At 41.4% G+C, this 21,300-nt stretch overlaps 1 protein-coding gene across 1 annotated transcript in view; it reads right to left on the bottom strand.

Annotated features, from left to right (window-relative positions):
• Positions 1 to 4,468: 4,468 nt before the first annotated feature.
• The window catches only part of LOC111155122 (acid phosphatase, prostate), a 63,391-nt gene continuing 46,559 nt past the window's right edge, over positions 4,469 to 21,300 (bottom strand). Inside the window, exon 11 of the mRNA XM_022515187.1 lies at positions 4,469 to 4,587. Coding sequence (XP_022370895.1) covers positions 4,469 to 4,587 — 119 coding nt within the window. The remainder of the gene's footprint in view (positions 4,588 to 21,300) is intronic.

Below are 21,300 nucleotides of genomic sequence, written 5' to 3'. Positions count from 1 at the left end.
TATGTGAGAATAGTTGAAGCATGGAGGATAAATCCAGGAAATTCAAGTTTAAGGATATAATTTTCTTGAGTCAAAGACAAGTGTAAGCCAGATATAATTAAACAGGAAACAGATACCCATGCCTACATACATTCTAGAGAAATTTCAGAACTCCATGGGTAAAAAGAATATCTTAAAATTTTCAGAAAAAGAAAAGAAAAGAAACAACACCAGATTACTTACATTGGATAAGAACGATACCAATCAGACTTCTCATCAGCAGTCCTGTATGTTAGAAGACAACAGGATACTGCATTCACATTCTGGGGCAAAATGATTTTCAACCTGAAAATGTAAACATTGCTGACTGATAGGTAAGTGGAAGGGCAAATACACACATATTTGGACATGTCAGAATCAGAAAGCTTAGTGCTCAAGTAGCCTTTAAAAAATTACTTCAAGAAAATGAAAAAAATAGTATAAGAAAGAGGACATCTTGCATTATAAGAGCAATGAAAGATGTGAAATTTCAGAAAAATCTAAGTGTAAGTATAGCTCATAAAATTCATGTTAGTCACTAGAAGAACTAAAACCAAATATTGTTGACAAGTTTGCCTCTGATGAGTGGAAGTGGGTAGAAAGAACTTTTACCTTGTATTTTATACCCTTCTATATTATCTGAATTTATTTTTGTTTTAAACACAGTTACTTGTAACAAAAAATTTAATAAAAAATTTAAAAGGCACCCCTCCCCCAATCTAGCAGTACTTATAGTCCAAGTGTGTTGTCAGATTCCTTCTTTAGAAATTTTATAAGAAGAGGAACTAGTTCATTTAGCATAGGATGGTTCTGGAAAAAGTCTAAGGTACTGCTGTTAAGACAGGTTTGCAAGTAAAACACTTCAGAAAAATCCTTGATCAATTCAGCACACATAAAAAACAGGAAGATGTAGGCATATATGAAAGATAACTTTCACTTCCTCACAATCACCTGAAAGTGAATCTTGCAAATTAAAACAAAACAACCCAAAACATTCTTTCTCCTTCAAAACGTTCATCATCTTGTCTAAAGTGTAATTGTCCAATTATACCAGCCACATATGGCTGTTGAAACTTGACATGTACCTAGTTCAAATTGAGATATGCTTTAAGGGTAAAATACACATCAGACTTCAAATACTTCCTCTAAAAAACCCCCCTGAAAAAAATCTCATTAATAATTTTAAATACATTAATGACACATTGAAGTGATATTTTGCGGAGCACTGGGTTAAATAAATTTTATTAGAATAAATTTTATATTGATTTTTACCTTTTTATAATGTAGCTATTAGAAAATTTTAAATCCCATATGGGGTCCTTATTTGTGGCTTGTATTATGTTTCTGTTAGACAGCCCTGGTCTAAAGCACCAAAATGTAGCACATGTTCATTACTACTCAATGGGGTTTGTATAAAGAGAGTTCTGAGGGAGAAAACTCATTTTAGCTTTCACTTGCCAAGGAACTCCCCTGGCAATGAAGAAAGGATCAATGCTAGTAATATTAGAACAAGATGGCTCGAGAACAGGAAGCTGGGAGGATAGGGAACACGACTGAATTCAGGGAGAAGCAATGCCAGTCCTGATAAAAAAATTCTGTTGGTTGAATGACTTCCAATAAAATGTTTGCCTCTAAGGGTTGTACTCTTCTAATACCATAAATTATTCTTTTTATATAATTATATTCTCTTAATACTTTCTTTACGCAATGCCATTTTAGCTAGGAATTCTCTGCGTACACCTTACTTGGAATTTTTATATATATATACATATATATATAATATACATAATATATGTATTCATATTTTTTAGGACACTTCCCTAAAGTGATGTGGTAATGATTACATTACTCTAATCCTGTTCCAAGACCTCTATACCGATTCAAATTTCCCATTCAAAGTGGGCAACACATTTCAGAGCAGAAGTTATCTCAGTCCTAGCAGTTATCTTTCAAACAATATTTATCCTTATGTCAACTGAGATTCTCTGACCCATCTGAAAAGGTTACTTTTATCGATAGAGGAAATTTGAATATTTTTCTGTTGAAGATGGATGATTAGCTTATTTCCCGAGGAATGGTACAGTGGATTTGTGTTGTCAGCTTTGTCACTATAGATCATTTGTCATTTGTGATTTTTCACTCTGCCATGAACTATGAAAAACAATGACAGTGTTTATCAACAGAGCAGCTCTGTGGAAGGTAAAAGAAATAACCAAACCAGGCATGAAAGCTTTCTTTACAATAATCAAGAGATGGTAAAAAAAGAGAAATGAGGGATATTAAAAAAGAATCCAGAAACAATAGAAAGTAGGGGTCCTTTTAGCTGCTGACAGTTTTAAAAGATGATATTAGGGAAAGGTTGTGAAAACTTTTACTTTTATATTCTATCAACCCTATATAAGGCTGTTGTTGTGGCCAAACACCTTGGCAGTTAGATTAGGGATGGGCAATTTAACATTTAAACCAGCGATTAGCAAATAGGTCCTATATCAATGTTTGTTAAATAAGTGAGAAAATCCATGACTTATGGTTCTATTTTCTACTTCTATTTTCAAATCTCATTACGTATTAGCATAAGATGTTAAGGTCTCATTACTAAATGGCTGGCTACTTTACGGAGATGGTAATTTGTCCTTTGTTCTTGCTGCTATAGATATTTTTCCCCTTCCCAGGTTGAGGATGAAGCCGGATCTTGCATTTCTTTGCCTACATGCCTTTTGTGTTGCAGTAGGAAGCAGCAGTTGCCAGGCAAGAGAATACAACTCCCTCCTTCTCAGGCTTTTTTTTTTTTTCCCCCAATAGTCTTGGCTCAGTAGGAATTATGTAGAAAGTGATAGAGGTAAGTGCTTGAAGTTTATAGGAGAAAGCTGTGGAATCCAAGGGGAGAGGAAGATTCCTAGACTAAGAGATGGGGCAGGGTTCTAGGAGAGTTTCTGGTTCATAGGTATCATCCCAGGAAGGGGACTGGACAATGCCAGGATGGCTAAGTTCAAGTGTATGGCCTTGAAGGCCATGCACAGGTGTCCTCCGCCTACCTTCAGGAGACCATGTGGGAATGGACAGTGTGTTTACTGGAGACCAGTGTGGACAGTAGCCTAGAGGATTCTTATCCAACTCTTCCCACCAATTACATTCTGGGATCTTTAGTAATACCTGAGAAGGTGAAGAATCCTACCAATGAATGACACTGAATTTCCCACCAACTGGATGTTAAAGTGTCAGCATGGGATAAGATTGTTTAGAATCCATTTCAGGCTAAATGCAATGGTATCAATCATGAAAGTGCTTGCTTGGACAATGACAAATCCCCAGCATGAAATGAAAAACAAATTGTTCACAGAACATGAGAACTAGATGTTACTTCTATGTTCATTCACCTAGTCCAGACTCTTTATTTTTTAGATTATGAAACCAAGGTTTAAGACTTAAAAGAACTTGTTCCAAGGTGTTGGCCCAAAGCCAGTACGGAGATGAGCCAGGGTGTCATCAACCTTCAGCTCACTTTTCTTTCTACCATGCCACTTGAGAAATTCAGATCTATTTGTGATGATTAAATACATTAGTATTCCATCATGGCCATGAAGAGTTCTCATCAAAGTAAATCTCTTACTTTAAGATGAAAAAAAAAGTAATTGGAACTATAAAAATATCAAGGTCTGATGATGGTAGAGGTAAAAACAAACAAACAAACAAACAAACAACAAAAAAAACCATGTCTGCCTGGATTTTCTAGCTTTTTTCACATTATAGAAGTTGTGGGGGAAATGACCTGAACTACCATTACAGTAGTTGATAGTACAGGTTCTGAAAATGAAATACCTCTCCCGAAGGCAGTTTTAATATAGCTACGTATATGTATGTGTGTTAGCACATATACATACACAGAAATCTGTTAGCTACTAAACACTGGGCGGGAGTTTCTTTTCAGGGGTGTGTACATATTTGTATTAAATCTACTTAACAGCTAAAGAAATGATTCATTTATACCTTCTAATTGGGTCTTACTTCTTAAGAATCACCCTGCATGATACTACTTCTAGTTTAATTGTCCTCATTATCCAGTCTTCTTTAATCTACGTCTTTGTCACACATTGCAACCTTTCACTCTTTGCAGGCAAAAGGCTGATTGGAGTTCGATTTTTTTTTCTTTCTGGACATCCACGCCAGAGAGGACTACCATCCTTTGCAGAAGGACCTCCTAGCTGAATAAGAAGCCCACACTGCTATGAGGAGGGCAACCATCAGGAGACCTAACCAAGTAACCTGCAGTTCATTCTCTAGTCCTTGGGTGTCTTGGAGTTTGGACCCTGCTCTAGACAGGCTCAAAGGGAAGGGTGTGGGCAGGGTGATGGCCACATGGTGAAAGCCTGTCCTTCGAATGAGGCATCACTGAGAGATCATACACGCCAGGAGGTTCGTCTGGTGGGTCCGTCCTTATCCAGCCATCTGCTCAGATGTTCCGATAGGGGTCTCTGTGCCAGCAGGGCCCATGGCGGAGGAGGGTAAACAGCAGCACCACCAGGACACCAGACACCAGGCAAAAGGCAACGGCAAGGACGACCCTTAGAACTGTGGAAAAATTGGAAAAGCAATAACGTAAAATTAATGGATTGGGAAAATATAAAGATTGTAAAATTAATAGATGAGGAAAATAGGAAGATCATACATCAGTGCCTTAATGGTAAACCTCAGTGGCATTTCTGAGGCAACCTTGAAATCAGCATAGTGTGTTGATAAGAAAACTAGACTAGGAGTCAGGAGATGACCTAGGGTCCAGTTCTGGTATGAACTTTGACCTCTGGGCCTAAGCTCCACTATAAAGGGAGGGTAATTAAAGTATTTTGTTCTTTCTTTCTTTCTTTTTTTTTTGTTTTTTAAGATTTATTTATGTAGGGGTGTCTGGGTGGCTCAGTCAGTTAAGCGTCTGCCTTCAGCTCAGGTCATAATCTCAGTGTCCTAGGATCAAGCCCTGCATAGGGCTCCCTGCTCACCAGGGAGTTTGCTTTTCCCTCTCCCTCTGCCTCTCCACTTACGCTCTCTCTTTCTCTCAGATAAATGAATGAAACTTAAAAAAAAAATGCATTAAGTAAATAAAAGACTTATTTATTTATTTGATAGAGGGAGACAGACAAAGAGACCACAAGAGGGGTAGGGTGGGATGGGGGATGGAGTGGCAAGCAGATTCCCTGCTGAGCAGGGAGCCTGTTATGGGATGGGATCCTAGGACCCTGAGATCATGACCTGAGCAAAGTCAGATGCTTAACTGACTGACCCACCCAGCTGCCTTCCCTCTCCTTTTTTTTTTTTTTTTGACTGAAGTATTTCTAAGGTCCTTTTCCAGCATTAACTTTATGCATTATAATATAGTTAAAATGATCAATTGCTAATAGTTTCAGGGTCAAAGGAAATACTATCATTAATTGGGTCTAAAAGAAATGGAATAACATCTTTTAGTTTCTGAATATGATTTTCAGTAAGTATCTTTCAGAGAGGAAACCTTGAGCACATGTTAACAATGACAAGCATTTTTAGGACAACTGTGTACTATTGGCTAATCTGTACCTTTATTTATACATATCCCTTTGGTAGCCGACTAGTTGTGGGGAGATACATGGGGTCATTTTTTATGAGATGCTATTCATTATTTCATCTGGAAAGTTACCCTCTACACACACACACACACACACACACACACACACACACTAGTCCATGATACTGTATAAATCATAAATATCAATTTATACCATCTCTAAAGGTATGTTGGATCCTCACTGTAAAAATAAAGGATTGCTTGTTGGCTTAGGCAGTGGGAGAGCAAACATCTTTCTGACTGTGGCAGCTCTGTCTACAGAAGCCCAAGTGCTCCACTGAACACAGCTGAAAATCACTTACTTAACCTAACCTTATCATTGCACAGATGAAGGACAAAAAGAAGAGGGATTAGGTGATTTGGCTAAGGATAGCAGATAATTGTATTTGGGTTGGAAATGTGGGCTTAACAGTCTCATGGTTTTGAAAACTATCTATTCATTAATGACTCCCATATTTAAATCTGCCCCAAATATATTCATAGGCTGATATATTCAACTGCGTATTTGACATAGTCCCTTGGACATCTAATAGGCATTTCAATCTCAACAAGTCCAAAACTAAAATCTCAATTCCCTGTGCCCTCCCCTGCCTCAAACTCTGTTCTTCCTGTAACGTTTCCCATTTCAGCTGATGGAAACTTCCTTCTAGTGCCCCAGCCCCAAAGTCTTGGAAACTTCCTCTCTTTCTCTCACATTTTGTAATCAATCTTTCAGGAAATCCTGTTGGCTCTACCAAAAACTATACCCAGAAACCAATGATTTCTCCCCTTCTCTGCCACCACCCTGTTTTGAACCACAATCAACTTTTGCCAGAATCACTACAACATCCTCCTGACTTGTTCCCTATTTTCTGTCCTTTCTCCCCTACAGTCTATCTCCAACACAACAGCCAAATGACTTCAAGTCAAATCATGACACTCTGCTACCTAAAACAAAGTTTGCAATGAATGTTTATCTCACTCAGAATAAAACCCAAAGTCGTAATGACAATAGTTTATAACGCTCTGTAACACTTGGCTTGATTAACCTCTTGGAGTTCTTCTCCTCCCACTCTCCTTTCACTTACTCTCTTTTGGCCACACAGGCCTTCCTGTTGTTCTTAGACATCCCAGAAACACCCCCATTTACTGCCTTTGCTATAGTTGCTACCCTCACCTAGATGCTCTTCTCACGAATCTCTGCATTAGGTAACTCCATCACCTTCTTTGCTCAAATCTCGAATATATATATTTTTCAGATGTATGTATTTATTTCAAGGAGAGAAAGTGAGCAGAGGGAAGGGCAGAAGGAAAGAATCTGAAGCAAACTCCCCCCTGAACCTGGAGCCAGATTTGGGGCTTGATCCTACAACTCTGAGATCAAGACCTGAGCTGAAATCCAGACTCTGATGCCTAACCAACTGAGCCAACCAGTATCCCCTCAAATCTCATCTCTCAGTGAGGGCTTTCTATTTATTTATTTTTTATTATTTTTTAAAGATTTTATTTATTTATCTGACAGAGAGAGAGATTACAAGCAGGCAGAGAGGCAGGCAGAGAGAGAGGGGGAAGCAGGCTCCCCGATGAGCAGAGAGCCTGATGTGGGGCTCGATCCCAGGACCCTGAGATCATGACCTGAGCCGAAGGCAGAGGCCTTAACCCACTGAGCCATCCAGGCACCCCGAGGGCTTTCTATTTAAAGGGACAACCCAATATGCCCTTTCCTCATGCCCACCCCCAGCTTGGCACTTACAATCCTCACCTTCCACAGTGTTTATTATGTTTATTATTTATTATCCATCCCTCTTGCCCTTTAATAGAACATAAGCTTCATGAAGGCAGAAATCTTTGTCTTTTTTGTTCATGAACGTAATCCAGGCACTTATAATAGTACCTGGCACATAGAAGGTGCTTGATAAATATTTGTGGAAAGAATTACTGATCTAGAACTCAGTGGTCTTCTCCTGATGTCAGGATGCCTCTTAGCATCATGAGAAGGTGAATATTAATAAAGTTGGATCCTGGTGGACAGGTGCCATTACCACTGTGAATGCAGTTAATATAAAGGTGGAGGGAAATGAACAGACTTGAGGAAGGAAGGAAAGATCTAAATGGAAACGAGGGAAGAAGGCAGACACTAATGATTCTTTAAAATTAATGTCCATGGATGACCATATCTGAAAATTTATTTACAATTATTTTTATTGGCTATGTTGTCATAGTAGTCCCATGGAGTATGCTTTCTCAATCTTTTTCCTTCCTTCTTTTCTAGACATGCAGTGGGAACACACCATATGGTAGGCCAGTTATTAGCCTAACCCAGTACTGGATTCTGGATTTCTATGACCCTTGTTTTTGGGATCATCGACATCTAGTGGGAGAACCTGATAGACAGTTATGAGATCATGTGATGAACAGTAAAATAAAAGTGTAAAAGACTTGCCATTAGAGTAGAGAAAAAGCTGAGATTAACACAAAGCTTTCTATTTAGAAGAGAAAGAGGTTGGAAAGCCTTTTGAGAAATGCTAAGATTTGAGCTGGCCTTTGAAGTAAATAAGACTTTGCCATGAGACAGAATGAGTTGCATACGAGTGTGTTTGGGAAATGATGAGCAGTAGCTGGAGTATAGCCTCTGGTGAGTACAGGTTCAGAGAGGTAGGTTGGGGCCTAGGTCTTAGAAGGTCTGGTTTGTCTTGGACACATGGAAATCATTAGCAAGTAGGACACATGGAAGTGACAGGGCTCAATTTGTGCTTAAAACAAGAAAACCACTGCAAAGAAAGGATGGTGGAGATGTTCTAGGCCTGATAACTGCAGAAATGCCTTTGACAAGATACTGAGGGCTCAGCACTGGAAGTGTGGTCCTGATAGTGAGGACGAGGGAATTCTAGCAGACCCCAAATTGGCCCTGCTGTGGACTAAATGTACTGGTAAAGGAGAAGCGGAATCCCAGGCACCCATGGGTTCTTGTTTGGGTAAAGGAGATGATCAGGCTATGAACTGAAACTGGAAGCACATTAAAAAGGATCAGTTTGGAGTGGAGGACATAATAATTTTCATTTCAGATGTAGGATTGAGATGGCTTATTATCCTCGTAGAAACGATCATTAGGCGGCTGGAGAAAACAGGTCTAGAATGCTACATGGAGACATGGAAGTAAGGATTGTAGGTGTAGAAGATGGAGGCCTGGGTGATACTGGCTCATGGTGAGGGTAGCGTGAGGGCACCAAGGACAACACATAGGATGTGAACATTTAGGGGCTGGAAGAAGGGATGAGCCTGAGAACACAGAAAAGACTCAGGAAACAGTCTCTCTCTTTCTTGCCCTAATTTTTAAAATTATACACTCCCTGGTACTGTGAAGGATTTTGTGAGTTTGACAGAGTCATGTTCTAGGATCTGAGAAAGAGAGGGCGTGATCAGTTGTATCTTGTGCGAAGAGACAGTGCTGGAAGTGACTGAACGCCCTCTTACCACACGGGGACATGTGAAACACGTGAAAGCTGCTGAAGGCAGTGTGCATCAGCATTACTTTGCTGGAAACTATTTTGGCAATAAGTATTAAAAGCCCCTACCTCCAAGTCCCGTCTGCTCGTCCTCTTTCCCCTTTGAGTAAGTGTGCCCTCATCCCCATCCTTGGATTATTGCAACAGCCTTCCAGCCCTGCTCCCTGCCTTCAGTCCCACTGCTCTCCAATCCGCTCTCCCCAAGGAGCGCAGAGGTATTTCTAAAACAAGAAGCCAGTCCCATCATATGTCCTCTGCCTAACCATTTTTTTTTTTTTAAAGATTTTATTTACCTGAGAGAGAGTGAATGAGAGGGAGCAGGACCAGGGGGAAGAGAAGAGGGAGGGGTTAGGAGAAGGAGAATCAGGCTCCCTGCTGAGCAGGGGACCTGATGTAGGACTTGATCCCAGGACCTGACCTGAGCTGAAGGCAGACACTTAACCAACTGACCCATCCAGGTGCCATCTGCTTAAAACCTTTTAAAGGCCAGAGCTACTCAGCTTGACCTGAGACACTTAATGCCCACCTCCTCAGCATCTTTGTGATCTAACCAGACTTAGTCCTTCTAATTCCTAAAACACCGCATGCTGTGTCTAGCCTTTGGGCTTCTACACATTTTCTCTCTTTTTTTCTGGTAACTTTTCCCTCTTTCCTCACCTCTACTCTCTCAGTTAATTCTTTCTCTCCCTTAGGCTTTGGTTTAAACATCACCGCCTTTGTGAAAAGCCTTCTCTGACCACTTAGACTTAAGCTAATTGCCTTTCCCATCTGTCCTTTATTATAGTGTTTACCATCCTTAACCATTAGGGCTTGTTTAATTCTTTATCTCCCTGTCCTCCCGGCCTGCCTCCCCATGCCCCTGCCAAGGGGTCCTGGTCACCTGGGGGCAATTTTCTTGTCTTGCTGCTATTTCCTCAGCAAACTTAATGCCTCCTCCACAGGCACTGATTAGGTACATAATACATACTAAAAAAAAAACTACTGTTTATTGAATATTCACATACTTTGATCCACTAATTTAATTTTTGGGAATCTGTCCCAGGGGGATAGTCAAGAAGCCGGTATGGGATAGAAAGGGAAGATGATACAGTAGAAATACGGTGTTGGAGAGTGTGAGGCTTGAATCCTGACCCTACCACTTGAGGCATGTTATTTTCTGAGGCTCAGTCTTCTTCTCTGTAAAATGGGGATGTGTGATATTGGCAGGAAAAGGAAGACAGGTTGCTGGATTAGGCACCAATGACTTTCAAAAGGGATGTTTCCAAAGAGGGATGGAAGGAAGACCATCATTTTTTCGAATAGCTCAGGAGTGAGAGAGATGAGGAAATACAGAATATAAATGATTAATTAGTTCAAAAAAATTGGGATTGAAGAGACTGAGAGCAGGTGCTTGAAGGTACTCTTTGATGAGAGATTTGGGAATGTTCCTAGTAGAAGGAAGCCAGAGCAGAGGAAGAAAATGAAGCTAAGTGAGATTTGTCAAGGTCCTCGGAGATGAGCGGTGGGATCCTATACATGAGAAAAGGAGTTAGGTTACTCAGGGAGGAACATGTTTTCCTGAGGGGCAGCAGTAAAGTCAGGTTAAGGCTACTAAGATATTTTGAGGTAGTGACAGGAGAACCTAAAAGACTTTTCAATGGACCATCTTGCTCTTCTTAGGACATCTCATAAGAATTAAAGAAGCCAAGATGGAATTCAAAGTTTGGGGAAAATAACAAGGCTTTCCTGTAGAATACAGGAGAAGAGTCCAGTAAGGGTGAATGTGTTTGCCAAGAAGTGCTGAAAGATCCAGCTGGGGTGACATAGAAATTTCAACGTTCATAATCTGCAGTGGTAACAATAGGTTTCTGTTCCACTCAGCCAATCAGAATGTAGAAACTGTGTGGTTGGCTTAATCTAGGGTTGGTTGTTGCTGTGGTGGGCAGCGTATATGGGATGGGCCACTATAGTGATGTCAGACTTCCCTAGATGGAGTACAGGTGTGGGAGTGAGGAGTGAGTTGGTGTATACCAAAGCAAGTTCCCAATGTCGTTAACGAAGGATGACCCATGTCCTGGGAAACTGATGATAGTGGCAACAAGAATGAGAAATGGGTGCTGTCATTGGCCTTCTCTCTGAGGGAGGGGTGGTGCTGGAAGGGGCTCTAAATAGCAATGGGGGAACAAGAGAAGGCCAAGGTGACTGTGATGAAAACAGACCAAATATCACAGACATATTGGCATATACATATGTATTTGTAGTTAGTGACTGGGCCTTTATAGTGTAGTCACATTTGAGGCTCATTCGTAGCTTCTGTCCCCTATTTATTGAACAATTGGGTTCTAGGCTTCTGATATCTGGGCCCAGCCACGAATAAGTCAGGCTAAGTATGAAGGGCTGAATATATATTTATTTATTTAGATTTTGTTTATTCATTTGACAGAGAGAGAGACAGTGAGAGAGGGAACATAAGCAGGGGGAGTGGGAGAAGGAGAAGCAGGCTTCCCGCTGCGCAGGGAGCCCCATGCGGGGCTGGATTCCAGGACCCTGGGATCATGACCCCAGCTGAATTCAGGTAGATGCTTAACGACTGAGCCACCCAAGCGCCCCTGTTGATTTATGTTTAAGGTTTATTTATTTATTTTGAGAGAGAGAGAGAGAGAGAGAGAGAGAGAGGTGGGCAGGGCAGGGCAGGAGAGAATTTTTTTTTTAAGATTTTATTTATTCATTTGACAGACAAAGATCACAAGTAGGCAGAGAAGCAGGCAGAGAGAGGAGGAAGCAGGCTCCCTGCTGAGCAGAGAGCCTGATGTGGGGCTTGAAATCAGGACCCTGGAATCACAACCCGAGCCTAAGTCAGAGGCTTTAACTCACTGAGCCACCCAGACCCCTGGAGAGAGAGAATCTTAAGCAGACAACCCAGCCAAGTGGGGATTGCAACTGAGGGTTCCATCGCACAATCCTGAGATCACAACCAGAGCCAAAATCAAGCGTGGGACGCTTAACCGACTGAGCCACCCAGACACCCCAGGGCTAAACATTTATTCACTTAGTAAATTTTGACAGAAGGTACCAGGTTCTAGGCATTGTCTGAAGATTCAAGGAGCATAAAGGTCTGGTTCTTGCCTTGGGCATGTGGATATTTACTGTGAAGTCTCAGGTTTACAACGACTATAAGGGGGGAATCTAGAACTTCCCATCACTAATTCTCCTTCCCGTGAAATATGTGGTGTTGGGGACTGAGAAAGGGTTTGGGAGATTGCTAGCAAAGAAAGTCTGAGAGTGTCAGTAAAGTTCTGCCATTAAGAAAATATTTTGTAAAAAAGAATTTTATCATTTTCGAGTAACATAGGGTGGAACTTAAACTTAGGAATTTCCCAGCAAAGACTCTGCTTAACTTAGTTGATAGGAGAATGAAACTGATTGGGTCTACTAGCACAAGTAAATAACACTGCTATGGGTGGTGGGGTTGTCAGGCATTCTGCATGTAATTTATTTAATGGTTTGTCCTGCTTTCTTTCCTTTTTAAAAAAGATTTTATTGGGACGCCTGGGTGGCTCAGTTGGTTAAGCAGCTGCCTTCGGCTCAGGTTATGATCCCAGCGTCCTGGGATCAAGTCCCACATCGGGCTCCTTGCTCATCAGGGAGCCTGCTTCTCCCTCTGCCTCTGCCTGCCATTCTGTCTGCCTGTGCTCGCTCTCTCTCCCTCTCTCTCTCTGACAAATAAATAAATAAAATCTTTAAAAAAAAAAAAGATTTTATTTATTTATTTGCCAGACAGAGATCACAAGTAGGCAGAGAGGCAGCAGAGAGAGAAAGTGAAGCAGGCTCCCTGCTGAGCAGAGACCGCCCCCCACCCCCCAATATGGGGCTGGATCCCAGGACCCTGGGATCATGACCTGAGCTGAAGGCAGAGGCTTTAACCCACTCAGCCACCCAGGCGCCCCTGTCCTGCTTTCCGTACTGGCTTTCTCAGGATACCCTAAATATTCTGTAGTCATCTTTATTTCCCCCCAATATAATATAAAAATCCAGTAGTTAAAACTATTATTCAAATGTATCTGGGCACCCTGTACTTTTATTTGCTAAATTTTGTGGCCCTACTAAGAAATCACTCAATACCTATAACCTCTTATACTTTGGCCTGCTTAATGGTGTCTCTGTCAAGGCAAATAGGACTTTCTGTTCCAGCAATTTCCCCACGCTGATCACAGTCTGTCTTTCTGAAATTTTTACCTGCTGCCCCAAGCATCACTCTTTGAGACCACATGGAACAAATCTAAATGTTTTTCCTTCAAGGAGTTCAGATTTTGAATTCATCTTGTTGGAGACCACCTTATGTTATAGACTCTTAACAAGCTCTCTATGAGCTAAAGCCAGTGGCGTGCTAATAAACTGCATCAAAACCACAAGAAACAAAACTCTAATTTGTGGCATATGCTGATTTCTGTGGTGAAAATGCTCCTGCTAGGACACCATGACCAATTTCACACTGCCAAAGTCAAGTCTTTGAGTTCAGAGTCGGGAAAGATGTGCACGTGGTGCTCTTGAGGTTGGTAGGTATTGGCTCCAGTACAACAATCCCTAAGTTTTCTCTTTATTAACATATTTTGTAATTAGTTCCACTCTATTTGAATATTAAGTTGTTGATCCTGGTGTGCGAGAGAGAGCATGAGGGTGGAGGAGCAGAGGGAGAAGCAGACTCCATGCTGAGCAGGGAGCCTGACATGGGCCTCGATCCCAGAACCCTGGGATCATGACCTGAGCTGAAGGCAGACGCTTAATCGACTGAGCCACCCAGACGCCCTGACACTGGTGTCTTGAGGAAAAGAGTTTTATAAACACTCTACAGATAGGTATGGTAAGAAGAGGGGACAGATCAGCTATGGAGAATAAAGGAGATGTTCGGATCAAAAGTTAACTCCCAGGTTACTGGGTATTGATGCAAATCAAGATAGAGACAGTAGGTTCAGGGAGGAAAGATAAGTAATTTATACATTCCTGGAACAAATATTTATTGAGTGCTAATCCATGTCAGACACAGGTATTTCTGAGGACAGATATAAGGGAGAACACAACAGATAAAGATCCTTGCTCTTGTGGAGATGATATTTTATCTTATTAGAATTGGCCCCTTGATTACCTGTGGGATTACATGTGGGAATCTCCTTGGACCCAGAATCTTCTGCTGAATAACTCACCTACCCTTTCCACGTTCGAGCCACTAAGACATTTAATAAATGGCTTTCTAGTACCTTGTACCACACCATTAGAAATCTCCATCCAAACTGATTTCAGATGGTACAGCTGTTACCTCCTACAGGTTGCCTTGGCTGCCAATTCCTGACTGCTTCTGTCCCTCTGAATTCAGTTAACTCTCGTCCCCTAGCAGCCCTTGTAGTCATAAGACACAACCCTTGTGTAATATGTATCTTTTTGCTTCCCCGCTACATTATGCATTTTCCCAGGGTGTTTTCTTGCAAGTTCCCCCTTAACAGATGAAGCAGAGCCATCCATCAGCTTAGCCTTTTTCTGAAGCAGTAAAGTCCAAACTTAGTACATTTTCAATGTAAAATATTCATCCAAGTGAGTCAAAATCATTTTTACTTTCCATTAATATTTACCTCCCAGTTACATTAAGATAAAATCCCCAAACAAAAATAGAGCCCCTCAAATCAGTCCTTCTTGGATTTCATTCTAATTTAACACATACACACTTTTCACAATTCATCATAACAGTAATGTTCTGAACTCCCTACTAGCGACTTTATTCACTATTTTACATTTGGCTTACTGCTGGGGGGAAGTTACATGCACGGGGAGGGAAGGGTAACTAGATTGTACTGCTGGGGACAAATATTTACTTGGGAAAAAATAATACAAATAAATATATGAACCAATGTCTCATGTCAGTCATCGCATAACCCACTAGGCGAGGGAATGGCTCTGCTCTGGACTCTGGCATCCAGCAGATACCATCTCTAGAAATGGTTTCATCTTTAGCTGTCATGGTCACGTGGCACGGTGTTCTCTAGATGTGTTGCACCTGCAACCCAGGAAATCTACACGAGTCTAAAGAGTGTCATTGGTACATGAGTTCTTCTTGCAGAGTGAATCATTTCCGAAGGACCCGTGAGCTTGCTTAGGTTTTCTGAAGATCCCAGGATCAAAGCCTTACACATCCCTCTTGTGCTCAGGACAGCTATCACCCAGCCATACTTTCAACATTCCAGTAAGTTTTGGTCTTGGAGGCACTTAGAACATTCTCACATTTATAATTTTATTCCAGTTTGATACGTGTCATCGTACTTTTTCTCTTAAATCAACTCCAGAGTCAGCATCTCTTACCATCTTCAAGGGAAACCACCCACGCAGGGTTCTCATCTCTGGTGTGTTGTGTGCCTAAATAATATTACTTATTTGCTAGGATGTCTGTGCTCCAAGAGCTGCCATATATATTATATACAACAAAGTTTTCTGGCAAGTTTGCTTTTGGTTTCTTCAAAAGTAACGTGGATTTTCCAGGGCTAAAGGATACAAAGAGGTATTTACTTTTCAGCTTTTCTACCCCATATGTTTTAACATAAATAGAAAAAGATAGGGCCAGCTTCCCAGTGTAGACGATTTCTGTAGATGGCTCCACTGTATTCATTTCTCTGCCTTTCCTTGTGAGAAGGCCGGAACCAATAGGTAAGTTGGTCCTTTGCCCATCTGCCTAGGATCAACTTTTTCCTTTCCTTGCTCTCACTCTAGATTATGGATTTTGTTTGAAATCTGTTTCACTTCAGACACTTAAAGAACAACCTCATTTAATCCCACTCAAGTGATAGCTGGGAGTTCTTAAAAAAAGACCCCAAAACTGTGTGGCCAATCATATAGCTCATGGCAGACACATGAACTTTGACCTAAGTTTAATCTCTGATTCTATTTTGACATGATACCCTTTTCGATTAACACTGGAAAAACCAAGTCAAGGTTTAGGCAAGGGGGGGCAGGGAGAGAGGTAGGAGTTGAATGAAGTTGGGGGCCCCTGAAACAGACAAATTATCACCCCAAACCCATTTCCCTCAAATCTGGGGGTGATGGCCGAGTCATATTCTCAAAGCCACGTCTGCCTGAAGAAAGGGTATTCTGCCTTTTCTGCAGAGCTCTGCAGACACACTAACTCATAACATCCCCAGTACCTTGGTCATTGCTTGCGGTCATACACTCCGTGGACCAGTCTTGGGGGATCACAGGAGCAACCAGCTTAGCAAACTCCGTCAGAGGACAGCTGGGAGTGCAGCCTGGCAGCGTGAGGGGATATGGCTCGTGCCGTGTCTCATTCCGGTAGTACATCTCTACAAAGTACTCCCTGGTGGAGGAAGGTAGACGACAGAGTAGTTAGCCCTTTGTTGTTGAATTGCCATTGAATTATTTTCCACCTGGCCCATAATATGTCAGCTGTAGTTAAGAAGTTAGGGGCTTCTGGGTGGCTCAGTCGGTTAAGCATCTGCCTTTGGCTTGGGTCATGATCCCAGGGTTCTGGGATCAAGTTTCGCATTGGGCTCCCTGCTCAGCGAGGAGTCTGCTTCTCCCTCTGCCCCTCCCCACCATGTGCTCTTTTTCTCAAATAAATAAGATCTTAAAAAAAAAAAAAAAGTTAAGAAGACACAGGTTAAGAGGGGAAGAATTTACAGGAATGAGTGGGTATTAGCTAACTTAGGTGTGAGAATGGGTAGATTGATGCAGGTGGGCCAGATCCAGAGGGTGGAAATGGGAGGGCTGGTTTGTCAGATAACCAGGGGCAAAAGAGGTGGGGACCAGGAGGCTTCACTGGAGAGGGAGCTGAGAGGAGATGGTTGGGGGAATTGGGGTGATCTGAAGAGACTGAGTAAGAAGTGGGGAGCAGGTGGGATATTGGGTTTTCTTTCTCTTATTCTCTCCCCTTCGTGATTCTGATTTACTTCATTTTCTCTCTTCTCTTCTCAGGATTTCTTTTAAGTTTTCTCCTGAACAAAGGTATCTCTGCTCTCCTTATTCAGGCAATAAACACGGAACTGAGCAATATTTAACATATGTGCTTAATTAAATACACATTCAGACTTTGTAAAAATTATACCTCAGAGAGAGGGTGTGGGTGTATACCTAAGTCCTTATACTCCCTCATATTCGATACTTTATTTGAAAAAACAAGGTGTATGCCAGCCTTATAAAACTACTTTGAGAGCCTACGGAGTCATTTGCCAAAGAGGCAGAAAAGAAGCTCAGGTAGGATTTAGTGCTCATTCTTGGGGTAGTAACCTCACAACTGCAGCTGTTGGGTGTTTTTATAAATAAGCCTTTTAAAATATCACTTTCAGGGGTGCCTGGGTGGTACAGTTGTTTTTAAGCACCTGACTCTTGGTTTCGGCTCAGGTCATGATCTCATGGTCAGGGGACTGAGGCCCGAGTCGGGCTCTTTGCTAGATGCGAAGTCTGCTTGAGATTCTCTCTCTCTCCCTCTGCCCCTCCTGCTTGTGCTCTGTCTCTAAAATGAATAAATAAATCATTAAAAAAATTTCACTTTTGAAAGCCACATAACCAGTAGTAACCACAAGTATATGTATGTATATATGTGTGTGTGTGTGTATATATTTTATATATATATTCTCTCTCTCTCTCTCTCTCTCTCTATATATATATATATATATATATATTAGGATTTATTTACTTATTTGTCAGAGAGAGGGAGGGAGAGAGCATGAACAGGGGGAGCACAGGCAGAGGGAGAAGCAGGCTAACCACTGCCAAGCATGGAGCCTGATGTGGGACTCAGTCCCAAGACCCTGGGATCATGACCTGAGCCAAAGGCAGCCGTTTAACAGACTGAGCCACCCAGGCATCCCTAGAGATATGTTTTTTAAAACTTCCCAATATTATGTGAATGACTACTTATACCCTGAAATGATTTTCCCAGTGACAGCATCTTTTATCTCAAGATGATATGGCAAAGATGACTAATAGTTGATCAAAGTTCATGAATCTCTTTTCACATACTAGAGTTACGGCTGAAAAGGGACTACATTTCCCAGACTCCTTTGCATGTAGGTGAGACCAAGCAACTAGACGCATTCCTTGGAGATGCTGTGGGTTTGGTTTCAGACCACCACAATAAAGCAAATATTATCATACAGTGAATCAAATCAATTATCTGGTTTCCCAGTGCATACAAAAGTTATGTTTATACTACACGGTAGTGTATTAAGTGTGCAATAGCATTATACCTAAAAAATGTGTATAAGTTAATTAAGAATACTTTATTGCTAAAAAAAAATGCTAACCATCTTCTGAGCTTGCAGCGAGTTGTAATCTTCTTGCTGGTAGAGGGTCTTGCCTCAGTGTTGATGGCCTCTGACAGTAGGGTGGTGGTTGCCAAAGGCTGGGGTAACTGGGGCAATTTCTTAAAATAAGGCAACAGTGAAGTCTGCCACATTGATTGACCCTTCCTTTCACCAACCATCTCTCTGCAGCATGTGATACTGTTTGTGAGCATTTTACCCACAGTAGAACTTCTTTCAAAATTAGAGTCCTTGCCCTCAAACCCTGCTGCTGCTTCATCAACTGAGTTTATGTGATATTCTCAATCCTTTGTCATTTCAACAATGTTCCCAGCATCTTCAGCAGGCATAGTTTCCATCTCAAGAAACCACCCTCTTTGCCCATCCGTAAGAAGCAACTCCTCACCCGTTAGTTTGGTCATGAGATTGCAGCAGTCCAGTCCCATCTTCAGGCTCTGCCTCTAATTCTAGTTCTCTCGCTGTTTCTACCACATATGCATTGAAGTCTTTTTTTTTTTTTAAGTTTTTTTTTTTTTAAGATTTTGTTTTATTTTATTTGACAGAGAGAGAGAGAGAGAGATCACAAGTAGGCAGAGAGAGAGGAAGGGAAGCAGGCTCCCCGCCTAGCAGAGAGCCCTATGTGGGGCTCGATCCCAGGACCCCGGGATCATGACCTGAGCCGAAGGCAGAGGCTTTAACCCACTGAGCCACCCAGGTGCCCCTGCATTGAAGTCTTAAATCCCTCTAAGTCATCTGTGAGGGCTTTGGAATCAACTTCCTCCAAACTTCTGTTAATGTTGATATTTTGACATCTTCTCCTGAATCATGAAAGTTCTTAATGGCATTTAAAATGGTGGACCCTTTCAATTTACTTTGCCCAAATCCATCAAAGAGGAATCACTAGTGTACCTATGGGAGTTATGGCCTTACTATAGGTCCTAAAAAGATAGAGCCCTGGGTCCCCAAATCACAGTATGATTGAGTCACCTCCTAATGGGTCGGGTCATCTCTCTCTCTCTCTTTCTTTTTTTAGGGGGAGAGGGGGAGGAGGAAAGGAAAAGAGAATCTTAAGCAGTCTCCATGCCCAGTGCTAAGTTTGAGGTGTGGCTTGATGTCATGACTCTAAGATCATGACCCTGAGATCATGACCTCAGCCAAAATCAAGAGTTGACACTTAACTGACTGAGCCACCCAGGTGCTGCAACCAACCACGGACATCACTGTTGGAGCATTAGATGAGTGAGAAAGAAATGTCCATTGGGATAGGCCTCTGAGAATCTGAGGTTCATTTGTACAGTAGCCAAAATTACCCTTATTAGTTAATATATCTGTTTTTAAAAAAAGATTTTATTTATTTATTTGAGAGAAAGAGACAGTGACAGAGATTGCAAGAGACAGAGCACAAGCGGGGAGGAGAGGGAGAAGCAGTTTCGTGCTGAGCAAAAGCCAGTTGTGGGGGTCAATTCTAGGACCCTGGGATCATGACCTGAGCTAAGGCAGACGTTTGATGGACTGAACCACCCAGACGCCCCTGTTAATATATCTGTAAAACAGTTTTAGGGGACTCAAAATTGGCTCTACTGATGAAGACACAAGTTAAGATGCATACAAAGAGTTTGGATAAAATTGTTTCATGAAATTTGAAAGTGGAAAAATAGCAATATTTTTAACTTAGGGAATTATTTTGCATAGTATACATTTTTTTAGGTAGTTAAATTTTTTACGTACTTAATTGAAAATTAAATATTTTAAGAAAATTTTTAATACAATACAATAATAATAATAATAATAATAATAATAATAATAATAATAAAACCCCTGGGGTCCAGTGGTATTAAGTGTGAAAAGCACCTCTTAGATACTTACCCCTTCTCAAGATACAATTCCATTATGTGGCATGAAGCATAGGGAGGAAGGATTCCATTGTAAACATCTAGTGCCATCTGTAGGCCACTCACGGTAGTGTCATGCTGTGGGAATTTGAAGCAAATCATTTTCCATCTTTACCTTTGGTTCAGATGTACATTCCACAGGTGGTACTAAGCACTTGTAGAGAACCATGATGGTTTCTGAATCACTTAAATTTGTCATACCCCCATGGTAGAGAGGGGAAGGGCTAATTTTGGTGGAGCATCTGTTGTGTGCTAGGCAGTACATTCCCATTAAAAAGATGAACAAACAGGGGGCACCTAGGTGGCTCAGTCGTTAGCATCTGCCTTGGGCTCAGGTCATGATCCCAGGGTCCTGGGATTGAGCCCCGCATCAGGCTCCCTGCTCAGCAGGGGGCCTGCTTCTCTCTCCACCACTCCCCCTGCTTGTGTTCCCTCTCTATCCCTTTCTCTATTAAATAAATAAATGAAATCTTAAAAAAAAAAAAAAGGCCCAGATAAATTAAGTAACTTGCTTGATGTCATATAACCCCAAAATGGAAGAAAGTAAACTTGAGTCTGGTGTTCAGGTTTTGTACCATGCTTTTCCCTAGTGGAACATCCCGGTTCTAGCTTGTTTCATTAAATTTTAAAACATTTTGGAACATATTAGTGCTAGATTATATTTCTTCTACAGATTAGAATAATCTGATTTTAAAGTTGGAGAAGAGGGATGCCTGGGTGGCTCGGTTGTTTAAGTGTCTGCCTTTAGCTCAGGTCATGATCTCAGGGTCCTGGGATTGAATCCCATGTCAGGCTCCCTGCTCAGTGGGTAATCTGCTTCTCCCTCGGCCTCTCCTCCTGCTTGTGCTCTCTCTCTCAAATAAATGAATTTAAAAAGTCTTAAAAAAAGTAAAGCTGGGGAAGAATATATAAGGTTATAAATGTTAGAGAGGTCAAAATGTAAGGAAATAGAGAGCATAGCTCAAAAGTAATTGTTAATTGTTTATCCCCGAGTGGCTGGAGGGCACAGGGGGCTGGTTTTCAGTCCCAGTTTTGCC

This window comes from Enhydra lutris, unplaced genomic scaffold, assembly GCF_002288905.1.
Source record: "Enhydra lutris kenyoni isolate GAN:26980312 unplaced genomic scaffold, ASM228890v2 scaffoldscaffold39, whole genome shotgun sequence".
NCBI classification, from domain to species: Eukaryota; Metazoa; Chordata; class Mammalia; order Carnivora; family Mustelidae; genus Enhydra; species Enhydra lutris.
This window is presented reverse-complemented; position numbering and strand designations above follow the sequence as displayed.